The 23428-nt window shown below is 32.7% G+C and overlaps 1 protein-coding gene across 2 annotated transcripts; it reads right to left on the bottom strand.

Moving 5' to 3' along the window:
• Positions 1-141: 141 nt before the first annotated feature.
• Positions 142-16061, bottom strand: LOC148605738 (histidine N-acetyltransferase-like). Of its 2 annotated transcripts, none has more exons than XM_088549652.1 (4): positions 15911-16061; positions 3719-3894; positions 2540-2761; positions 142-797 (listed from the first exon to the last, which is right to left on the bottom strand). In XM_088549652.1, the coding sequence occupies exons 2-4, from the start codon at positions 3887-3889 to the stop codon at positions 231-233; spliced, it is 960 nt and encodes a 319-aa protein (XP_088405778.1). In that variant the 5' UTR covers positions 3890-3894; positions 15911-16061; the 3' UTR covers positions 142-230. The 2 variants fall into 2 exon arrangements, with proteins under 2 accessions (XP_088405778.1, XP_088405779.1); XM_088549653.1 differs by lacking the exon at positions 15911-16061 and adding an exon at positions 4412-4557.
• Positions 16062-23428: the final 7367 nt, after the last annotated feature.

Here is a 23428-nt window from a genome sequence, read left to right as displayed (position 1 = left end):
AACTTTTTCTGCTTACCACATTCTTTATTACTTTGTTCAATAGAAAATATTGTAATCAACAGCATTTTTTTTCAAAAGTGTGCCCCTCTTTTTAATTAGTATAAAGTGCAAATCAGTGAACAAATTAATTTTCGACGAAAATGAAAAAAAACTTTTTTTATTCGACATATTTATAAAGAATACTTGAATATCTAATCGATTAATATGTTAATTTTTTTTGGAATATTGATTTATAGTTTAGCCAATTTAATATTCTTTTTCAAAAGAAATGGGTATCCAAATCCAACAACATTTGCACTTGTACGACCATATACATCTAGTGGTGCCCTATGAAGTCCTAAGTCAATCATTGAACGATGAAAGGTTTGGTCGAACTTTTCTGCTAGAAACTCAATTATGAACTCTTTGGCTTCTTGTTGAAAGAATTCAATGTGACCATATATATGTGATTGAATAGAGTCATTGAATGTTCCATACATACTTAACTTGCAAAATATTTCACCAGTGATAAGCCGGTAATGAGTTCCAAAAGTAAGCAACGTTTTTCGGGGGTCTTCCAGGTAAGATGCAATAATTTTCGTTTGATGAGTATAGATAAGAGATATATTTGCTTCAATCGGCTTGTAAGGTGTTGAATCTACTATTAATCTACCATCTCGAAACAATGTCGAATATTGCTCCTTATGTTGAATCAGAGTCCGTATATTTTTTGGCGCTAGAGTGCAAATTTTTCTCGCGTATTCATTGTTCGGATTTCTTTTTAGTAGCTGACTAGTCCCCTGGTAGGTAACCAAATCCTGTAATAAAAACTCAGAAATAAAATATGAATAAATGGAACATTTTAAATGTGGATAATATTGGCTATACCAACCGACGATTTAATCCAAATTTTAAGTGCAAGTTCACGAAAGTGCCAATAGTAATGCGATTCATGGTGTAGAAAAAGACACTAAGCAAACAATGCTTTTTCAGTCTACATATACCAAACCGTCACCTAATGATACTGCACTTTTTAGAAAAACAAACATTCATCTCCCACTGAAATCAATCAAATGAAACCATTTCAAGACCGACAACTCTTGCAAAATGCCAATTTCATGTACAATCTATATAATTTTATCCCAAAAGCGCAACAACCAAACGAAAAACTAAGACTGGTTATGTAATCAGTAAAAACAAGACATAAAACTGAATTCGATGGATTCTTGACATGCAAGAAAGAATCACCTTCTGTCTGATTTTAGAAAGACTGCTTAAATTCACACTGTAGTGTTGTATCAAGCATTCTTTTGTTGAACAGAATGAACAGAATAGAAAATGAATTATTTCAGTGACTTTTTTATATACGCGTACTTTCAATTTTTATAGTGGCGGATTGTTTAAAAGTTGTCTAATTAAAAATTACACCAATGTGGGATTTTTAACTATTCAGATATTTACACAAACACAAAGTATTGGCAATACCTGTGCATAAAAAAATTGGTAAAATCTGTAAATTTTCGTTTGTTCTTAAATTATACCCTCACACCATGTTCATTCTTTTAGTTCGTTCATTCAAATTCTTCCGACGCGATACTTCTAAACAGAAAATACTGAAGCATAAATACTCAAAGGTTGTCAATGTAGGGTAAGAACGAAATAACAGAACCGATAATACCTAGGCAAATATAAAGTCTGTAAAACAAATGGGTATATTAACCTGAAAGATAGGAACCACCTCAATATTCCTGAATTTTTACATGCATTACGATAGGAATAGTGGGTTAAGTCGGGTTTTATATAGCGCTTCTATCAAGTCATTTAAGTGATATATCATTGGGGTAGGAGTATTTTTGCATTTTTACACCTTTTAAATTTAAGGCACCCAAAAAGAAAGACCGCATTTTTATTGAAATAACAAAACAGCTGTGACACATGCTATATGATGATACCTTTATATGTTAATTAACTTTGTTCAATAGAATGTGGAAGTTGGACGACATAGAAAAAAAACCGAACAAAACACGTGGTATTGACATCAAAAAGGAATCACCAGTGTCCAGAAAATGTAAAAATTCCTCAGTTAAATTTTTGGCGATAAATTGATTTGTGAATGAGTTGTACGAAAGTACCTTAAATTATATTGGACTTTATGATTGGGAGGTGTGTTTGCGGGATATCTTAACCCATGCACTAAATATTGTTTACTTTCTATCAGGTCTGAAATAATGTCCTACCAAAACAATGATCTGAATAAAACAATCAACAAAGGTTTGTATATTTTGAACATGCACAAATTATTCCATCCGCCTAAACCAAAAAAAGTTTCAATTCACATTGTAACGCATGTACCAACGGAACAGAAAAGCTCCGACAGTGTAAGGCATATCTGCTGCGGTAAGTAAAAGAAGAAACGAGCGTCTACCGCTGTGTGGAGCTTGTGTGCACTGTAAAATATTTTTCATTTTCCTTTTTACGATTATGCTTTGGGTAATTTTGTTACAACCTTTATCAGAAAGAATTTTTATTCTGACATTTAAAATCTAGTTGAGAAGCTTACCATCTGTGTAATATGTTTGCACAATCCAAGATCTATGTAAGGTTTAATTGTCAATCTGTGATGAGATAGAGCAATGAAGTCTTTAATATTACCATGCCTTTGCATAAGTGCGTTGACCAGTTTAGGAAAAAGTCCTCTCCCCTGGTATTTTTTGCATATGTATATGTTTGAAAATAATCCTGTCTTCCCCCCGTCAATAACTTTGAGGCAACAGATTGCTATCTAAAACATGAGAGTATGAATATATCAATTTATTTCTAACAAATATCATAAGCCAAGTTGGATAATCGATAGTGGTATGCAGTATTTAACATATAAAGCAATGTTGCATAAAAATCTTAAAAAATCAATAATTCTTTCAATTTTTAAACCTAGTATAAGTTTTTAATTTCCTTACGCTTGTTTTTTTTATAACGAAAAATAATGAAGAAACGTTACAGCAACTTTGTTTGAAACTAAGTGCATATTTAAATGAACTTATTTCAGAACATTTTAGATTAATGTCATCCTCTTTATTGTCATTTGTATCTTCATAGAGGTTCATTATTTTACATATTTATGCATTGTTATAATATGTCGGCTGAAACAACCACCGTTTACCCGAGTTATAAACTCTTATATTTTTTAACGGCCAAAACATCTCATCCATGATTCAATATGTCTTGCTGTAACAGATTTTTGGTCTCATTACAAGTTGTATCCTTAATCTCCAAAACACCCACTTTTTGCTTTTCTTCGAATGTCAAATCCATAATTCATTCCTCATTATTATGGTAACTTGTGGCTATTTTGCATAGTGACAATCACAATTTATCAAAGAAATGCATAAAAAAGTTGAATTTTCGAGTTTCTGAAACAATTTCCGAAATGAAATTAGCATATAAACTTTTATCAAATCATTTTGGTAATTTTGTAAATAATAAAATATGTGTATGTTGCTTATTACCACCAATACATTTAAAGTTATAAACAAAATTCATAATAGTGACAATGATAAATAATTGACAAATTGTCGTGACAAAACTTATATAATTGAAAAAAAAATCCATGTTAATGATATTTTTTCTACGAATGCACGACGATATGAAAATATTCCTAGCGTATATTGGTTAAAATGGCTATATTTTATCTAACTCAAATTTAATATCGAAGAACTCTTTTAGTCAGTAATAAACTCACAGTTTTTCTATTAATGACGGAGACCAATGGATAATAATTTGGATCCTTGATCCACAGAGGAAAGTATTGCGGAAGTCTGTCTCCCTCACGTTTAATGTCATAATGTATAGACATGACGTCATCAAAATCTTCCATTGTTGCCTCTCGAAAGGAAACGTGGGGTTCAATCATAGTTACTGTCAAAGGCAAATATTTAAACCAAAATAAAAACAAGAAATGCTGTGTAAATACTGTAAATCATAGCTATTATAGCAGGAACATTGTACTCACAGATCATTATACAGTCTAGCGGCAATTTGTTGGCAATGTTTTAATGTTTGCTTTATTTGCGATGTTTTTGATATCGTGAAAATAAAAGTAGGCCACATTTATGTCCAGGTATTTCATTTAAAACTTCCATTATTGTGTTATCATAAGACTTTCGTTGTATTGCTTTGAGAAAGTTTAAATAAATTTATTCATAGTTTGAAAGTAAATTCTAATAATTTCAGACCCATCCACAGAGGAAAAAAACGAGGATGCAAACAAACACTGTTTGCATTATAATGTTATCATAGCAATGATCTAAATTTGGAGTACAAAACAAAACAGAAAAAGAAACAAAAAATGTATAGATTTCACCAGTAGTAATCAGAAACTTCAAAAATGTAAACAAGCTTCATTTGAAGAAAGGATTGTTCATGAGTATCTTACCTTATTCAAAAGTCTTCTTTCGGTAAATAAGTTTCAAACAAATTCAAATCATATCAAAAATAAGTATCGTGGTTTAAACTGAATGAGGTCAATTGCAGGTAAGGTGCGCCTGTGGACTATTAACTAATACAGATAATGAAATACATACCACAATCTAACAAATATTACTCAATATAAATATCATGCAGCGGAACAGATTTTTCTGATATAAATAGACATGGTATTTTATATTTAAAAATGATCGATGGTCTAAATGCAAGCACATCTCATACAGTGACAAAATCATAACGATTTCCATTTAATAAAATGATACGATGAACATTTTCAATTCTCACTAAAATAGAAAAAGACTATCAAAACTGACTAATGCCTACTATCTAGATGTCACGGCGGTACGAGTTCGAGTCCCGCAGAGGGATTGACCAAAAATATGCTTCGCAAATTTGACAGTTCCAACATCGTTGGGAATTCTTCAGACCTTTCCCTCGCTTAAATTATCTCCCCTGTATCAATTTGATCCGATGGAGCAGTGTACCGAGTCGTCACATTCTCAGACGTTTGAATAATATTGATTTGTTGTGAAATGTATCGTTAATTTGATCCTCTATCTTACATAACAACACCTACATGAGCTGTCCCGTACTACCATTCATCGTGTACAAAGTTACAACCCTAGATCAATCTACGAGGAGGAATGACTCGACCAGCGAAAGCTATATTTTTATATAGCCTAGCTGGCCAAGTGGTCTAGGGCGCTGACCTTAGTGCAGGCGGTGTTGGCATAGATGTCACATCGGTACGAGTTCGAGTCCCGCGGAGGAAACGACACAATGCACATTTTTTTAAGAAATCCTTATGCTTTAACAGTTGTTATGGATTAAGATATCTTAATACACAATTTACGGTAACAACGCTAAGCCTTGCATTCTAATTTTCAGTTGTGTTTTAGACCAATAAGAGCCCTTAATCCCCATTGTCCCTTTATATTTTATCGGAAAATTCCTTGCAATTGTGTACTTATATCATGCATTTGTAACCTGCAAGAAGACGTACTGGAATATACATTGATATTTTCGTTTACAAGTCTGCGTTTTACAAGTTACGTCCGTTAGGAATTATTTTTTTCTGTTTAGTTAATCCAAAGCATGATTCTTACAAAGACTGTAACTCAATAAATACTACAATCTGACTGTAAGAAACTTACGTTATTTAAATTACAATATACCCTCAGCACTAGTAACAAGATTCAAACAAATAGTTACAGTTTCATTATGAAGAACAGTTACAAAAACAGGAATACCAAAGTACATATTAACTTAATTTATAAAAAGTCCATTTCAAAATGTGTTGATTACAAATTATTGAAAGTATGTACTTATGAAAGCAAATGGTTTCGATAAGTGGTCATGTTGTATATTTGTCAAATACGTCCATTACAGGAGGTGCAAATCTTTACTCTTTATATTCACGCCATTCACACAATGAAAAGTTCGAAAACTGTTTATTGAATACCTTTTGAATTAAAGGTGACACATACAGCCTCTGAACCGATCCGCGCAACGATTTGACGGATCGATGACCGTTGACTGATTGATCGCTGACGAATGGATGACCGATGACCAATTTGATCGCAGTTTTGGTATGTAAAATGACGAATGAATCTTTAAAAAAAACAAATGTAAAAAAGTATAGATTGATGTTCAGATTTATTGCATAATGTAAATGTGTAAAATTGACAGAGAAAACACTGGAAACTGTAAAATATATTGACCGCTCTGTGGTCACGTGATGCGTTTACCGGTTTGTTTGGTCGGTTTGACGGATCAATGACTGATCGGCAGCTGATCGGTGATCGGTGACCGATCGCAATTTTTGTTGCACAGATCGGTTCAGGTACTGTATATTGTACCATCCACAACATAAAGTGACGAAAAATGGCAAAGTTCAACAGACTAAAAATGTTAAACTAAACGCATCTATTTTTTCAATGCTAGGAGCATGATGAGGTGCACAATTTTTATATGAAATTAAAAGAAAGCTCTCTTATTGGTTTTTAAGCTGAATGTAAGTACCCCATTCATGAGAGGGACGGTTAATTCGATGATCGGGAAGCTTCTAGACATGCTGTCAACGTTGATGATGCAAGTTATTGTCATTATTAGGATTCAATATATCATGTGATTACACAATGAAAGAAAAACAACTATATTGACCACTATCTTTGTTTGTGCCAGATGTATCTTTTGCTGAGGTTTTAAAAGTCATTTTGACTCAAGTTGTCGATTCTAGAATTGAGTCTTTACATTTTGCTCCTTTAAGTTATTGGACGTCTGAAAAATGAACAGACAACGTCATTGTAATTGTATAATCATCTCCACCCGTAATCTGAACTGCAGTGGGTAGATATATTTCAAGAGTATGGTTACCACCATTGATATCAAATGGCACCGAGTCTTGGATCACCACATTATCGTATTTGTCGTGTATATTAAGATATGTTTGGCAATAAAAAATTGGTAATCTTTGAAAATTCATATCATTGGAATCATAATAAGGGCTACCCATATCGTATAGATATTCTACCTGGCGTCGAACAATGATGGGAAGGCATATCGTGACCATTTTAACCATACCACTTTGTGGGGTAGAAACGGGAGAGCCTGTACCACATTCGGCTGGTATTGTCCTCCCGCTGTTTGACAGTTTCGTGTTAACGTGTAGACTTTTCACTTTTTGACAGGACACTTTTGGTTTCTTTGTACATGTAATACGTTTTCATTGTCCTCAGTAAATTGAGATTGGTAGACAATTATTGTTTCATCAGATGTCAAAATGCCCGTCTTTACAACATTATTTGAAAAATATTTCATATCTACGACAGGAAATCTTACTAAAATTAGCAGATTATTAGCAACTTCTCTTAAGTTTTTACCATTTGGTTCAAGGCCCTTCTCAATACACCGATACTTAGTTTAGACGCGAAACAAACCTTGGCATTATTTTCTGTATAAACTTTTATTTTGTAAATCAGGTAATTGGTACTTGATTGCAGTTTTTAAAGCCGTTATTGCATACTCTGAAGTGGCAATTTCTTTCAAAAGCTTTTTACATTCTTTCTTAACTTTCCACAGCATGTACTTATTCGAAGCATATAACATGTTCTGTACATTCTGTTCTGATATTGAAAGGTTATCAGTGTATACAAATCTAAAAACATTAAAATAAGAATGGTTGTAACACAAACCTAAATGAAATAATGGATTTCATTATATATACTAGTTTACGTCTTTTAAGAGTAATCAAGGGAACCAAGGTTTTAGCGGTAATCAAAAGAATGTAATCCAGGGACAAAGACCAGACATGGAAAACAGACATACCCAACAAAGAACATAAAGTAACTAAAATTATACATACAAAGTAACAAAAGTATGTGAGCAACTCGGACGCCACTAAAAACTGGGAGCATGGACCAGGTGAACCGGTAGGGTAAGCGTCCTTTGCTTTTCTAGAAACACCCGCCGAGTTGCTCTTAAAAAGGCAAGTCCGGGGTAGACAAACGAGGAAAGGAAAACTATGACCCGTTGAATACATCAGTTTTCATGGTGCTGATGGATATACCATAACGATCCACGAGTTCATGATGACGACCATAAAACTTCTGTAGTGATGACTTCAATCTTGTAGCAACATAACCCTGTTCCAGAAGCCTAGTTGTTAGAATTATAGCGCGATATAGTTTCAACAAGCTCTGGCATAATATATGAGGTATGATATGAACACATCATACACAGGTGCTGAAGGGATGTTGTCACAGATGAAAGGAAAATTGACAATTCTGAATGAAAAGTCATCACGTTTGTCGTAAAGTTTGGTCAATAGTTTTCCTTTACCATCGATTTCTAAGTGTAGTTCAAGATATGAGGCTGACTTCACATTGTCTGTAGTGACCTTTATCTCAAGTTCTTTAGGGTAGATGCAGTGTATCAAATCCCCCAAATTAGGATTGTTTTACGATAATACGTCATCTATAGAGCGGAAACTGAGATTATAGATCTAGCTAAACGATATTCTTTCTTTCGGATCAGATCAGCTGTGGTCAGCAAGTAGAGGAGCACAATTTGTTGAAAAACGCGTCCCCAACACTGGACAAATATGTTGTCGATCAAATTTCCAGCATTTTGTAAACATCTTCTGTACATGTCACCGTCCCTGTATGGGATAAAATTCCCAAAAATATTAAAAATGGCAATTTTAGTATCCGGTTGGTGGTTGCGACACTCATATTTCAGTAACAAATCTTCAAAATGACATATATTTGCAAATTATATGTGTGCGAACACTTTTAATATACTTATTAGTCTAAATTTTTTGTAAAAAAAAATGTTAAAATTGTATGTATCATTATTATGTTGATGGCTGTGATACATATATATTTCAGAATAAATTCTTGAAAATGAGATATTTTTTTGCAGATTAAATGTGTGCGAAAACTTGAAATATCCTTAATGGTCTTATATTATTGTTTTAAATGTTAAAATTGTCAAAAAAGTATCATGTGTGTAGCTTTGACACATTACTTTCAATCAAATTTCTCAAATATAACATATTTCTTCAGATTGTAAGGGTACGAACAACATTAATTTCAGAAATGGTCCCAAATTATTGTTAAAATATTAAAACTGTCAATATTTGTATCCGGTTGGTGGTTGCGACACTCATATTTCAGTCAAAAATCTTTAAAATGACATATTTTGGATCGTTATGGTGTATCCATCTGCACCATGAAAACTGATTTATTCAACGAGTCATAGTTTTCCTTTCCTCATTTGTATACCCCGGACATGACTTTTTATAAGATACTCGGCGGGTGTTTCTAGAAAAGCGGTGCACTTGGTCCATGCTCCCAGTTTTTAGTGGAGTCCGTGTTGCTCGTTTGCTTTTGTTACTTTGTATGTATGATTTTAGTTACTTTATGTACTCTGTTCTGTATGTCTGTTTTCCATGTCTGGTCTTTGTCTCGGATTACATTCTTTTGATTACCGCTAAAACCTTGGTTCCCTTGATTGTCTATATCATTATTGTGTTGATGGCTGTGATACATATATTTCAAACCAACTTCTTGAAAATGATATATTTTTTTTTCAAATTAAACGAGTGTGAACACTTGAAATTACCTTCATGGTTTTACATTATTGTTTAAAACGTTAACATTGTCAAAATAAGTATCATATTTTTGGCTGTGACATTGATTTCAGCTAAATTACTAAAAAATGACATACATGTATGTCTGCAGATAGTAAGGTTGCGTACAGTTTTAATTTCAATAATGGTATAAAATTCATGTATAAAATATTAAAACTGGCAATATTATTATCCTTTTCGAGGTTGCGACGAATGACATATTTCTGCCATTTGAAAGAGAATCAGTATATTATTTTTAAAGGTCTTGTTATTATTGCTCAATGTGTTTAATTTATCAATACTAAAATCATACGAGTGTCTGCGACACAAAATTATTTCAGTATGAATTTTCAAATATGATTTATGTTTAGAAATCGTGTGAGCGCGAACATTTTCAATCTATAACGACCAGAAATTACATGAATTAAATATTGTAGAAATGTACTTTCGGTTAATGTTTAAGAAATCTATCAATGAATAATGAAATGCGACAGCTGAAATAATTTACAATTACTCGAAAACAAGCTTGTTTAAAATTATTTTAATTACTGTCATATAATTATGATAGGTATGTGGCTAGCGGAAAAAGGCGAAATAATTTGTTTGATTGACAAATCAAAATTATTCCCTCGACCCATTTTCATTGCCCTATTCATTTACCCTATTCCCAATGCCCCATTCCCCATTGCCCCATTCCCCGTCGCCCCATTCCCCATTCCCCATTGCCCATTGCCCCATCCCCCATTCCCCATCGCCCCATTGCCCCATACTCCATAAAACGTTTATCCAATACAGGTGATGTACATGTATTTTGTCATAGAAAATAAATACCACAGTCATGTATTTCTTAAATATATTAGTCAGGTTATGTATAGATCGATTATAAATTTTGGTCGAAAAATCGACTATATCAAAACTTGAACTAAAATGTCTCGGCTTATTTGTTTAACGGATGTACTCGCTGGAGAAATTTGTTTCACTGGACAAGTCAAGTTAAACCTATACATATTTATCCAGTTATGAAAAATTTTAAGTTACAAAACGACTGTAGTCATCACTACACAAACTTTATGGTTGTTGTCATGAACTAGTGGATATATCTGCACCATAAAAAACCGATTTGTTCAACATGTCATAGATTTCCTTTCCTCTTCCGTCTACCAAAAAATTGACTTTTTATTAGCAACTCGGTGGGTTATTCCACTGGTGCACCTGGTCCAGCAGGCTTCCAGTTTGTTATGGAGTCCGAATTATTCATTTACTTGTGTTGCTTTGTACATATCGTTTTGGTTATACTTTGTTCTGTATGTTTGTGTTTCATGTCAAGTCTTTATCTCTGGTTTGCATTCTTTTGATTTCCGCTAGAATCTTGGTTCCCTTGATTACTCTTCAACAACTAGGGTCTGATATTCACCCTCCTATATTCCTAACAAAAAATAATAAAAAATTATCTGTCAAAGTGATTACTATTTTCGAAGAAAATATAGTACTGCATCTGTATCTTGATATTTCATTTTTCTGAAAATTCTAGGAAAATGTTTCGCCCTTTAGAATATAACAACTTAGTTCCCACATTTAATGTACAACTTATGTAATGTTATTGGTCAATACAAAATGAATTATGATCGCCTAATACATTAACAAAAATATAAATTGCATTTTCTGAAAAAAAAAAGAATGGCCGTTTAAATTGCAGACGCATTACCACAATCTCGTTTGGAAATGATAGAAATCTTTTTTTAATCAAACTTCCTTTATCTATTTGTATCATTTACAGATTTGCTGTCAAAACGTAAATAGACAGTTGTTCAATAACATCCAATCACCATCAACATGTAATACGGTGTAACCATCTGCAACATGAGAACCCATTGGTTTAAAGTGTCATAGGCCTTCCGTCTTTCGTCTGCTCCGGACTTTTTATCAGTTGCTCGGCGGGTGTTAATAAAAAGAGCAGAGGACGCTTATCCTATCGATGCACCTTCTCCATGCTTCAAATTATATATAGTTACATTTAAAAGATCAGTGTTGCTTTAAATGACCTTTTATAAAATATAGAGCTGAATTGTTACATTTTCATGACCTTTCATACACTTTAAAAAGTAGCTTTTTTTCAGATGCTATATATGTCATATACCTATCTTCATACAATTTATACAGTAAAAGGGTGTCAACTAAAAGATTGAAATCAGAGAAACACTGAAAAACATTTAAAAACAAGGTAGAACAAAATATTTTATATAAAAGCAGTATGTGGGACGAAATTAATGTAGTCCGACTGAGTCAATTGGAAAATTAGATGTTCCCATCTCCTACATTCTGTTCATTCTTTGTTTGTTTGGAAAATGTTCCTATTCTACGAAATAACATCACTTAAGCAGCTTAAATAAGATGTTAAACTCGTACTTGAGTACCTTTTTATCGAAGACGTCTATATCTAACTTTGTCACGAAATAACGACGTAATTATGGGTGGTAATGGTATGCAGGAGTATTAGAGATCGTGTTTTGAAATATTTCTAACCATTCAAAACTCTGGCTATGCGCCCGACGCATATTGTTGTTTCAATGAATTATACCGATGCTTAAAAGGCCTTGAGAGAACACTGCAGAACATGTTAATGTAGTGTGTGAAGGATAGACCAAAATGGGGTATTGATAAATATTGGGCAGAATCACCGAAATTCTAACGAATTCAATAAAGACAGGTAAGACACATGTATTGATACAAATGTACATTCATCATTTTCAAAAAAATTAGAAATCTAACAGCTCAAAATATTTTGATAACTACAGGAAAAGTACAAATGTACATTTCATAGTTTGCACATGTACATGTACAATGTGTGGTACAATGTACTGAATAGGTATAGAATGAACCTACTTTCCAGTGTGGTAAATGCTTTTTGTTTTGGCCATATACCGTACAAAACTACAATACATAGGAAACGCTGATAAATACTGACCATATTTTATACATTACTAAATGAAATTTTAAAATTGATTCATAAAAGATGTTTGTTTTTTCTGTTAGGGATCCAAAAGAATTTTCAATAGTATTGGTTGCCGGGCCCTTGCAAAGCTTGTTCCCCGCTTTGGTTTCTTGAAAAATAAGGCAGAAAAGTAACAAAATGTAATTATAAAAATCCATTATCTGTAAAATGCTGAATAACTATAATATTCATATATTAGTATACTTATAAAATGTAACGGTGCATGTAAGTATTCTTATGTGTAGAGTATACAAGTATTCTCATTCAAATGTCTTTTTTTTTTTTTTTTGGGGGGGGGGTTATTTGCTTGTTTGTTGTTATCATTTTTTTCTTCTTCTTAGCTTTCACTTACAGTGTTGTAGACACAAATTTACAAGTAGATACAATGAACATATAAATGTCCATGTTATATTATATTAAATGTTGAAATGAATTAAATCCTTAATGGTTTAAAAAAATACATGTTATTCCAAAGGATATAAGTTTGAATTACAAGTTTGAAGGAAGGCAGAAAGGTGATTGAAGCATTTCAGTTCCGTTTCTATCATTCCCTTCGTCAAATAATAAATATTTATGAGGTTTTCTACTTGTTACAAATGTATACATGTACATACATGTCAAGGTAATTCGTATTATTCATTGAAATTCTGAGTAAAACAATTCATTTACTCGAGGGCATTGTTTGAAAAATGCCAAATGATGTCAATAAAGAGAGAAATAGGTTTTTGTAAAACAAACAAGTGAAATATACAGCTGGTTCATTTCTATTTCAGGCAAAGGAGTCTTCTAGGAAAATGTGAGGGAGTAGAAAATGTTGAAACGCTAAGAGCCTCCAATTGCAAATGAACAGAACTTCGAATTCTTGACCTTATGATGGAAATTGGAAACAGACTAGAGAAAACGTTACCAACCGTGTTAAGAAATACAAATGTACAAAGTGTACATGTGTTTGCAATGTATATATAGCATATATGTACATGGCTGTTTTAGTTGCAGTTACATACATGTATATATGTACATGTATGTTTCCAAGTAAGACTGTCAAGCAGTGCTGCATAAAAGTACATGCTGTACAACCTGTGGAAATTAAAAGTGAGATATTGGCCTGATATTGTAATTCTTAAGAAGTTTATAAAGTTTTCAATTAGAGACACAGGTTGTACACCATGTACATGTAAACCTAAATTTGCTATATTTCTATAATCCATTCTTAAGAAATTATCTCCCCTTCAAGGATACAAATGATATCGTTAAAGATTCATTGTCAGTTTTATGGACGTACCATATTGATGGTTTTATGTGGAAAATATTGTTAATGATGATCAATTCTTTGATTTAGTGGTAGATATATACTTTTATGCTTGATTATATCTTACCTGGTGAAACATGCAGGAAGAATGCCTATATTGGGTACTCATTGTTCCCCCAGCCTATGTTCTGATATCATTTTTCAAACCACAGAAGCTTCTTATGTTAAAACCTTAAGTATGAAGTTGCAAAACTTTTCTGGATTTTACTTGTAAAGACATTCTAAGTGAGGTAAAGGATCAATGATAAACACCAGAATGATTTTGATTTCTAGCAATTTTCGCCCCACCATGCCAAATCCCCCATGCTATAACATTGTCATCTGATAAATTCCCAGCTGCAACCATTGTTTATTTATACTACTGAGTGCGTCATCATTTTTCCATAAAAAGATAAATATAAATGCGTTACTTTAAGACGTGGTTAAAATAAGGAATCTCCGAAATTTGACAAATTGCCCAAATTTTAAAATTAATCTATTTATACTTTTTAGATCACTGATTATAACAATATGCTTGTTATTTTGTTATATTAATCTAGTTATAGTTTATTTAGTTGACCAAGTTCATTGCACACATATTAAAAATTTTGTAAAAAATTAATGTCTTAACTTTGCATTTGTTTACCTGAAAGTTAGCATTTTCCTAGGAAATTCTCAGAAAACAAAATGGTGAATTTCCTAGGAAGTTTTGAGAAAACAAAATGGTAAAAAATCTTTTTGTATCTGTATTCTTTTCCGCTTGCATCACACCTTAACATTGTTCTCTAATTTCCTGCATAAATTTTGTAAACATAATTTCTTCTAAAATTGGAAAAGTTGTGAGCAAAAATCACTTGGTGATACCCTGGAAACCATTTGGTGATCCCCATATGTGATTTAAGTCATTCAGATAAAAGCAAATTTAAAGGTAAATAATTGTATCATGTAATAAGTAAATTTCATCAAAATCTATTCAATTTGATATGCAAAAGAACAGACGACAAATGCATCATGTAGTAAATGTTTCATTAAATTCCAATCAGCAGTTTCAAATGAGTTGAAGCTTAGAACTAGGGACAGAAAAACAGATGGACACCTTGATTACTATATACCTCCTGCTTTTAAAGCGTGAGAAAAGGATATCCATTATTCTGGGAGAAAGAAAAAACCAAAGCGAACACAAATTAACTAAAAGAAACACACAAACACAATAGAACAAATGAGCAACCAGAAGTCAACCATAACACCACCACTGCTCACTTAAACCTGTGAGCACTCTTAGTTAAAGCATCCTGTGCTTTTCAATAATATCACATGATATAACAGTAGAACTGATCTACAATTAACCTCTTTTTTTTTTAGGAAAAATACTGTTAAGGTACTGGAAGAATTGTTTTGCTATTTTTTATTTAAATAGGTTAAAAAATCATTTGAAATGACATAAAAGTAGATCAGTCAGTGTCTTCATACCAAGTATTCGCAATATTGATTTTACATGGTGGTAGCAACTAGGTACTAGGTGTAATAAAATCAAAGTAATTGTAAAAGCACATATTTATTATTTGAACCATTTGCAAAAATATTTTCATGAGAAAAGGTCTTGCTTTTGTCTCTTTCTTCAAGTCATGACTTTCTAAAAAAAAAAAATAAAAAAATAAAAAAAAAATATAAAAAATATGAATGACATTTTAATGCAAATACAATGTTTGCCTTATTAACAAAACGTGTGTACTTTGATATCAACACAAGCTTTTGAAAAGACCTAAATATGCAATTTAATCACTTATGATACTCCATCCTTTCTATTGCCTACATGTGTATTGAAAATACACAGAAATTTTGACAAATATAATACTATCCACATCTCTTGAATTTTGTACATTTGTACATGTTAAAAAGTACATGTAGGTTTGTGTGTACAAAGATCAAATTTTCATACATTCCATAATTATATAAGTTAAATACTTTAAATTTGAAAATTCAATTGAGGTTACATGTAACTGGCATATCTTGAGTAAAGTAGGAACTTGCCACTTACCCGTCCTTCAACTGTACACTGCTCACATAACACACTCACTATACCTGCCAACCAGCTACATCTATATAGCAATATAGCAATAAAATTCAAATAAAATTACAATATGTGTTTCATTCAGATAACTATATTTTAATAAACCGCTATAAATCAAATAAAAATTGACAAACAACATGTAATTCCAATAAATATCTAAACTAAATGAACTGTAAACGTGTAACATGTATTTGCCACTCAGAAGGGACAGCTACATGTACATTGTAAAGGTAGAATAGATGATACAATATAGGTGGCTATTACTCTTAGTAGGAAAATATGCTTGAGTTTTTTTTAATCGGGAAATTTTGGATAATGGTACAAACATTGAATTTGAAGTAAAAATCATTATTCCTATATAGGATACAAGAAAAATGCAAGTTATAGACAATAATAAGCTACAACACCATATACAACATTTGGACACTGATTAACTTATTATTTGAGACTGTTTTAGCCACTTTTTGAGAAAATTGGGAACTTTTCATAAGAAGAAACACAACCAATATCACTTATGTTTGTGTAAATTAAGGAACAAAGCATCCATTTGTTTTAACTAAATTAAATTTACCAGTGAGTGAAGATTTCAATAATATACCATTGGAAAATCTCAAAAAGTAAAACAGCATAAATGTGTGTATATACATGGTACATTTGTATTTTAAACATAAAGTATAAATGTATATTTATTTATTTTTTTTCTAAATTCTACAATTAACGTCAATTCTAAATCTTTCCTTTCTTGCTTTTCTGGTTTTTATTTTTGATTTAAAATTGTATTGTAACGTCTTTTCTTTAAGAAAGTAAGATTGTTTTAATTCTACATGTTCAATTTAAAATCCTTCCCCCTTTTTTCCACTACAAAAATACGTGTAACCATGGGCAAGCACCGACTAATCAAAAGCAAATGATTTCTGTAGTTCATGTTCATTAGGAATGGGGCTTTATCATACACAATTCACAGAACATCATGATTCAGAAAAATAAGTAGCAAAATTGAGTCAGAAATCTGCTGTACAAAATGATGAAAATAACGTGAATTTCTTAAAACCGGAAACGGAAACGGGCCGAAGTGGCTGATCGTCTATATGTGATTGCAGTATCCATTATGGATAGTGTTGGTAACCATTTGAAAGATTGTTGTTTTAAGTCACTATTACAAGATTTGATAAGTCCGTACAGCTTCTAGGATGCAAATGTGTCAGTTGTATTTGAGTGGGGGTGGTATTACCCGTCATATTTTCACATTCACTCGAAGGTAAAACGTAAGCAAGTTTATAACTACGATTTTCAACTTTTACGGATGGTTTTCGAATGAAACAAAGCACAGACACTTGCACAAATAATGCATGAATGACACAGTAATTGCAACAATTTAAAAAAAATTGTAATCAGACAAACTCAACGAAAATTCATACGTACCTGACGTAAACAAATTTCTAATCGACATGCGATAATGGCGACATCTTATTAAAGCGGAGTTGCTCCCACTGACTTCATGGAAAAAAGAACGTACGGGTGGAGGTGAGAACGGCGCTCTTGGTTTTCCCACTGGACAGTGCGAGACTCGTATGAATAGTCAAGGACATTTAAATCCCTCAGGCTCAAAAAGAAAAAAAAAATCCCACTTTTCTACTCGCTTTCAAAATGGTCGCACTTTGCCACATGTAACCATTTAATCTTTCAGGGTACCTCTAGTAACTTCCTTTTCATATATAGCGGGTCAGATGAATTTGTACAGATACCAGAAAGAGTAGAGTCATCCACTGCAAATTATCTGTTTTGCTGAAGTGTAAGGAATGAATTTTCTTTTATTTTCAGTTTTCCTAACCTAAATATGTAAGTCTTTTAAGTGCTGTAAAGTTTCCTTTCGGGTATGTTTTTCGGCGGAGTGCTACGTGACGTCACGTATATTGTGCAGCAATTTTCATTCTCATTTAACTTACGTCAGATTGAAAATTATCGTATAGCAAGATCAAAAGGATTTTAAACAAAATGGCAATTAAATTTGAATCTTGGTCATACAGTCATATATTACTACATGTAATCAATCATTATTTCAATACTTATTTTGTTTACACCATTAATTTGTAAAGAATTAAATCTAGAAAAATAAAACGACACGTACTTTTTTCGAATCAGCTTATTTACATTTAATTGTAATTTTTTGTAAGAATTAGACTCAGTCGAAAAAAAACAGAAACATACATGTAAAAAAATACACCAATTTGATAATATAATTTTTCTCAAGGATGCTTTTTGCACCAGATTCACCTTTGTGTTTTTTGTATATTTCTAAACGTATATCATTTAGTGTTTTCAAAATTGCTTGCCAAAAATGGTCTTAGTTAAAGTTCTGACTTTTATTTGTAATTAAGGGTCCTGAAACCCTTGAATGTGGCACAAATCCGTGTATACAGTTATATGCTTTACCTTACACAGACATTCTGTATGAAAGAGTAATCAAAGGAACCAAGGTTATAGCGGTAATCAAAAGAATGTATTCCAGGGACAAAGACCAGACATGGAAAACAGACATACACAACAAAAAACATAAAGTAACTAAAATCATACATACAAAGTAACAAAAGTAAATGAGCAACTCGGACTCCACTAAAAACTAGGAGCATGGACCAGGTGCACCGGTAGGGTAGGCGTCCTCTGCTTTTCTAGAAAAACCCGCTGGTGTCATATATTATATATTATAATATTATATTATCACTTTATATTATCACTTTTTAAGCATACCAGTCGCATCCTGAATATTCCGATCCATTACCCAATGGTCGGTTATTACGTAAATTATTTTAAATTATTAATTTGATGTCCTAATTTAACAGGAATATTCTTCAATTAGAAAAAAAAAGTATTTTTTTTTACTTATTGCATGCATTGAATACATTCTATCGGTGTCGTGCTTTAATTCAGCAACTCAAAACTGCCGTTAACAAAGACTGTGGTAATAAGCAAGTAATTTGCGTTATATTAAGTGTAAATAAAGTATAAATTAAAAAAGTCAGAAATTATAGCTTCTGTAATAACACTAATATAGTACGTGTATGGGGATAAAGAATAAGGGAATAGGGTGGTGGGGATTGGTGTATGGGGGATGGGGAGATTTGGGGAAATTTGTTTTTAAAATATTTATTGAAATGAAACATGTATTCAATTTTATTAAAAATAACAGTTTAAATGTTGTATAATATAAAAAATATGCATTTTAATTTGATAATGTAAATATTTCATAAATAAATACGCAAAGGAGGTTCTATTGGGAGATGGAGATTTTTCTATGGGGAATGGAGGTATTGTATATGGTGTAAGTGGGAAGCCTATACCATTCAAGGGCTGTATCCATTAGAAGGACCATGTAAAACATTTTTGAATTTTAAATATGCACAGTAGTCTTTGAAAAAGTCTTCCACGATATTTTATTCAAATGATTGAAGATGTTGCCCAATATTCGGTCATATACTGTGATCTCGAAGGCGCTATGTACAGATAGTATATACTGTATCAAAAAGTACACAAATATGTAACTGAAGGTTGACATAAGATAATCGAATTAAGTGGTGACAATTTATAAATAACCCGATCTGAAGTTAATTGTGTGATTGGTATTTAAAGTTTTTCCACCTGGCGTGTTATCTCGGGCCGGTACTTGGTTTTGCCAAAGAAATACTGCCTTGGGCTGAATCTCCAATATACAATTTAATTTACTATGTCATGGTACAGGTTCTACCAGGTAAATTAATCATGATCTCAGACGAATCATATTTGCAAAACACTTGTGGTCATACTAAGAAAAGTCAGTCTTGGTATTTTGCGGCATTTTCATGTCATAAAAAGTAGTTTTATTCTTTCGTCCCTTTAATTTTAATTGGTTCTTTAACTTTGATATATCTGATCTTGAACTTTGTCATATTCAGAGACGATTAGTCGAAATCCGAGCTATTCAATCCAAGAAATTAAGAAGTAAACAACTTCACAAATTCACACGAGACGGCGTAAACATCTTTAACAATATAGAAGCACATAATATTTTGTCACAGGACAAAACTACGTCTAAAAAGTCTCGTAAACGCAGATTTAAGAGAAAATCTAACTTTAAACGAATTTCCACCACGACAATTGTCAACCTTTCATCATTTACTCTCTCTGGAACTGAAACCAGGATTTTATCTAAAGGTTTGAATTTCTGTCCCACCCTTAACAATATAGATGAAGTTCAACTTGAAGATGAACTGGATAAATTTGCTAGATCCCTCAGGCTCAAAGAACATTTTGCTAACAAACATGAAGACCAAGATATGGACCCTGACAGTTCTGACTCCGACCACGAAGAAAGTGATATATACACTCGAAAATTCAAAAAGAAAAATCAATGGGCTCCTAAATCAAATAAATGTGGCACGCTAGAAAATGTCATTGACAAAATAAAATCAGATATCAAACACTTATCCAACAACTACATTTTATCTTTCTTCAACATTACGCCCGATGAGAAAAAAGCAATACAGTCGTTGAAAAACCGTGACGATATAATTATAAAACCAACATACAAAGGCAGCGCCATAATCACGAGATATTTTGGACCCCCCTACCGACTGCCTAGGTAATTTACTCACTTCAGTTTTGAAGTATAACAACTTCACTTTCAACGACGAACACTACCTCCAAATCAATGGTACAGCTATGGGAACGAAAATGGCTCCTTCGTATGCTAACATCTTCATGGGTAGATTAGAAAATCAAATAATCTCAACATCTTTATCGAAACCACTCTCTTGGTTACGATTCATCGGTGATGTTGACATGAAATGGACTGAGTCGAAACAAAATTTAGACAATTTTATCACACATGCCAACAATGTTCATCCATCAATCAAATTCACCCATGAAATTTCTGACACTAAAATCACATTTTTGGATACTACTTTTTTGTAAAAGACGGGGAAATGTCCATGGATCTTCACAGCAAACCAACTGATAGTCTCCAATATTTATCTTCCAATTGTTGTCATCCAAAACATTGTACTAAAAGCATAACATACAGTCAGGCACTTCCAATTCGGCGTATTTGTTCTTCTGACGATACCCCCAACAAAGTCTAGATGAACTCCGTGGTTATTTGTCATCGCGTGGCTACAGATATAGATCGAGGATTTGAACGTGCCAACAAAATCAGCCGTAAATATCTCCTCGAGTACAAACCTAAGAAAAAGAACAAAAAGGTCCCTTTTGTGCTTACATACCATCCAGCCTTTGGGAAACTCTCGCAGTTACTGCATTCAAATTGGAAAGACATTCAAAAACATCCCAAGCTCTCCAAGCTCGTTCCGGGGGGCCCGGTCCTGGCATTCCGTATACCTAGGAGCCTAAGAGATCCCCTTGTAAGAGCAGAGATTTCATCTCAGCCCAAGCAAAATACAACGGGCCAGTGTCGACCATGTGGAGATAAGAGATGTAAGACCTGTACCCAGATGCTGCACACCAAATCTTTTAAAAGCTACTGCACTGGAAAAGAATTTGCCATTTTTTGTGACGTAACTTGCAAAACCGAAAATACCATATACCTTCTCCAGTGCCGATGTGGTATGCAGTACGTTGGCGAAACAGAACAACCTTTCAACAGGCGTATGAATGGTCATCGCAGTGACTACAAATGCAAACCAGACCTCCCTCTAAGTCGCCATCTTAGATCTGCCGGACACACTCAGGAGGATCTCCACAACATTGTTGTGACGATCATAGAACATAATAAAAACTGGTCAAAATGTAAAAGAGTATCTCGGGAAAGCTTTTGGATGAAGAAATTGCAAACAACTTCTCCAGATGGAATTAACGAGAAAAAATAATTCATTTTTAGGTCTTGGATCTAAGGCTGGTACAGCACTACTTGCTATACATCAATACGCCGTACTACTATATTTGGATTTTTTATTTTTTTAAATTGTTTTTCCACAGTTAATTGTAACTTTGATAAAAAGACCCTCTTTGTTATTTTCATTCAGGTTCCTCATCAGTTGCTTATTTGAGCCGTTGATAAAGGTACAATCACCCACAGCGTACGCGATTCAGCTTCTGAATCTGTTTTGATCTTGAACTTTGTGAGTTTTATGCTCATATAGTTTTATGAGTTTTGTGCTGAGGAAGGATATCTGTTATCCGAAATACTCAATTTAAATTTTTCCATCTTCTGGTGATGTTAAACATATTTAGACGTTTATATAACGTCTAAATATGTTTAACATCACCAGAAGATGGAAAAATTTAAATTGAATATTTCGGATAACAGATATCCTTCCTTATATATATATAAATTTTACGCATGAATAAAAAACGAGCTTTTGTAATTAACGACTGTGTTGGTCATACATTGTAAAACTCATTTATCGGTCTTTAGGTATCGAACCGAGACAAATAAATTGTCAATTTCTCCCTAAAGGTTCCTTGTTTAGTAAATTGATACGAATGCTATTAGTGTTATCGTATGGGTTTTATTTTATGGCCAGGGAACTAAATGTATTGTTTTGGCTACATGTATCGAATCTAATATGTAACTAAAGACACAAAATACAGACATAAATACACGTGTAGTATGAAAGACAAACTCCGAAGATCTCTCACATTATTGGCTCATTTCAAAAGATTACAAGTGTACGAATAAATCAACAGAATCCCACTCGTAATATTTACCTACACTTAAACTCATATCTTTCATGTATATGAAACAATCCTACTTTATTATAGGAATTTTGAATTAAAGCAATTTAAATTTTTTTCTTGTAAACGATGAGTATGTGTGTTAATGAATATTGATTTAAGGAGGTAGACCTAGGCTAAGGGACATAACTCATTTGCATTTGAAACAGAATGAAATCAGTCCAAGTTACTTAGATGATTACATGAGATTGATGTGAAATGCCGAGTACAAACGTTCCAATGATTAGTAGGAGTTGTGCCTCTTACCCAAGATCTACCTCCTTCAAGTTAAGCCAATTTAAAATCCTTTCTCGTAAGATATGGGTATCTAAATCCAAACACGATTGCATTTGTACGAGATAGTACATTGTACATCTAGCGACGCGTGTTGACGTCATAATTCTATTTTAAGTAGTATGTCTACCTTTAAAAATACAGGTTAATCAGCTCCACAAAATACCAAACAATTCAATTTATCGTCAACGTCTATTTTTCCGCAATCATTTTATGAGTTTGTATAATTCATTTAAGAATTTATAGGAATATAAGCTTACAAGGTAAAGTAAATTGTATTTCTTAACGGAGAAAAATATAAAAAAAAAACCTTTGTGTTGTTAATTCGCAAAAAAACCTAACTCAGGATATGGCTGGGACCATTATTTCAATCTTTTTATATAGCAAAAAAAATTTGGGCGTCATGCCTGAGCATGATACATTTATTAGATTTTATCATTAAATGTTCGAGTAATGCAAATGATTTGGTCTACTGTTTTATTGATT

This window comes from Perna viridis, chromosome 10, assembly GCF_037379345.1.
Source record: "Perna viridis isolate PV_CMFRI_1.1 ecotype Kerala chromosome 10, ASM3737934v1, whole genome shotgun sequence".
Taxonomy (NCBI): Eukaryota; Metazoa; Mollusca; class Bivalvia; order Mytilida; family Mytilidae; genus Perna; species Perna viridis.
The sequence above is the reverse complement of the archived record's forward strand: the minus strand, read 5'-3'. Positions and strand labels throughout refer to the sequence as shown.

Bases quoted from the DNA above. Each gene is read 5' to 3' on its own strand.
- LOC148605738 (XM_088549652.1), bottom strand. From the start codon at position 3,889: ATGATTGAACCCCACGTTTCCTTTCGAGAGGCAACAATGGAAGATTTT. The intron at 2,762-3,718 runs GTGAGTTTATTA...CTCATGTTTTAG, and splicing joins CCGTCATTAATAGAAAAACT to ATAGCAATCTGTTGCCTCAA. The intron at 798-2,539 runs GTAAGCTTCTCA...TTTTTATTACAG, and splicing joins GCAAACATATTACACAGATG to GATTTGGTTACCTACCAGGG.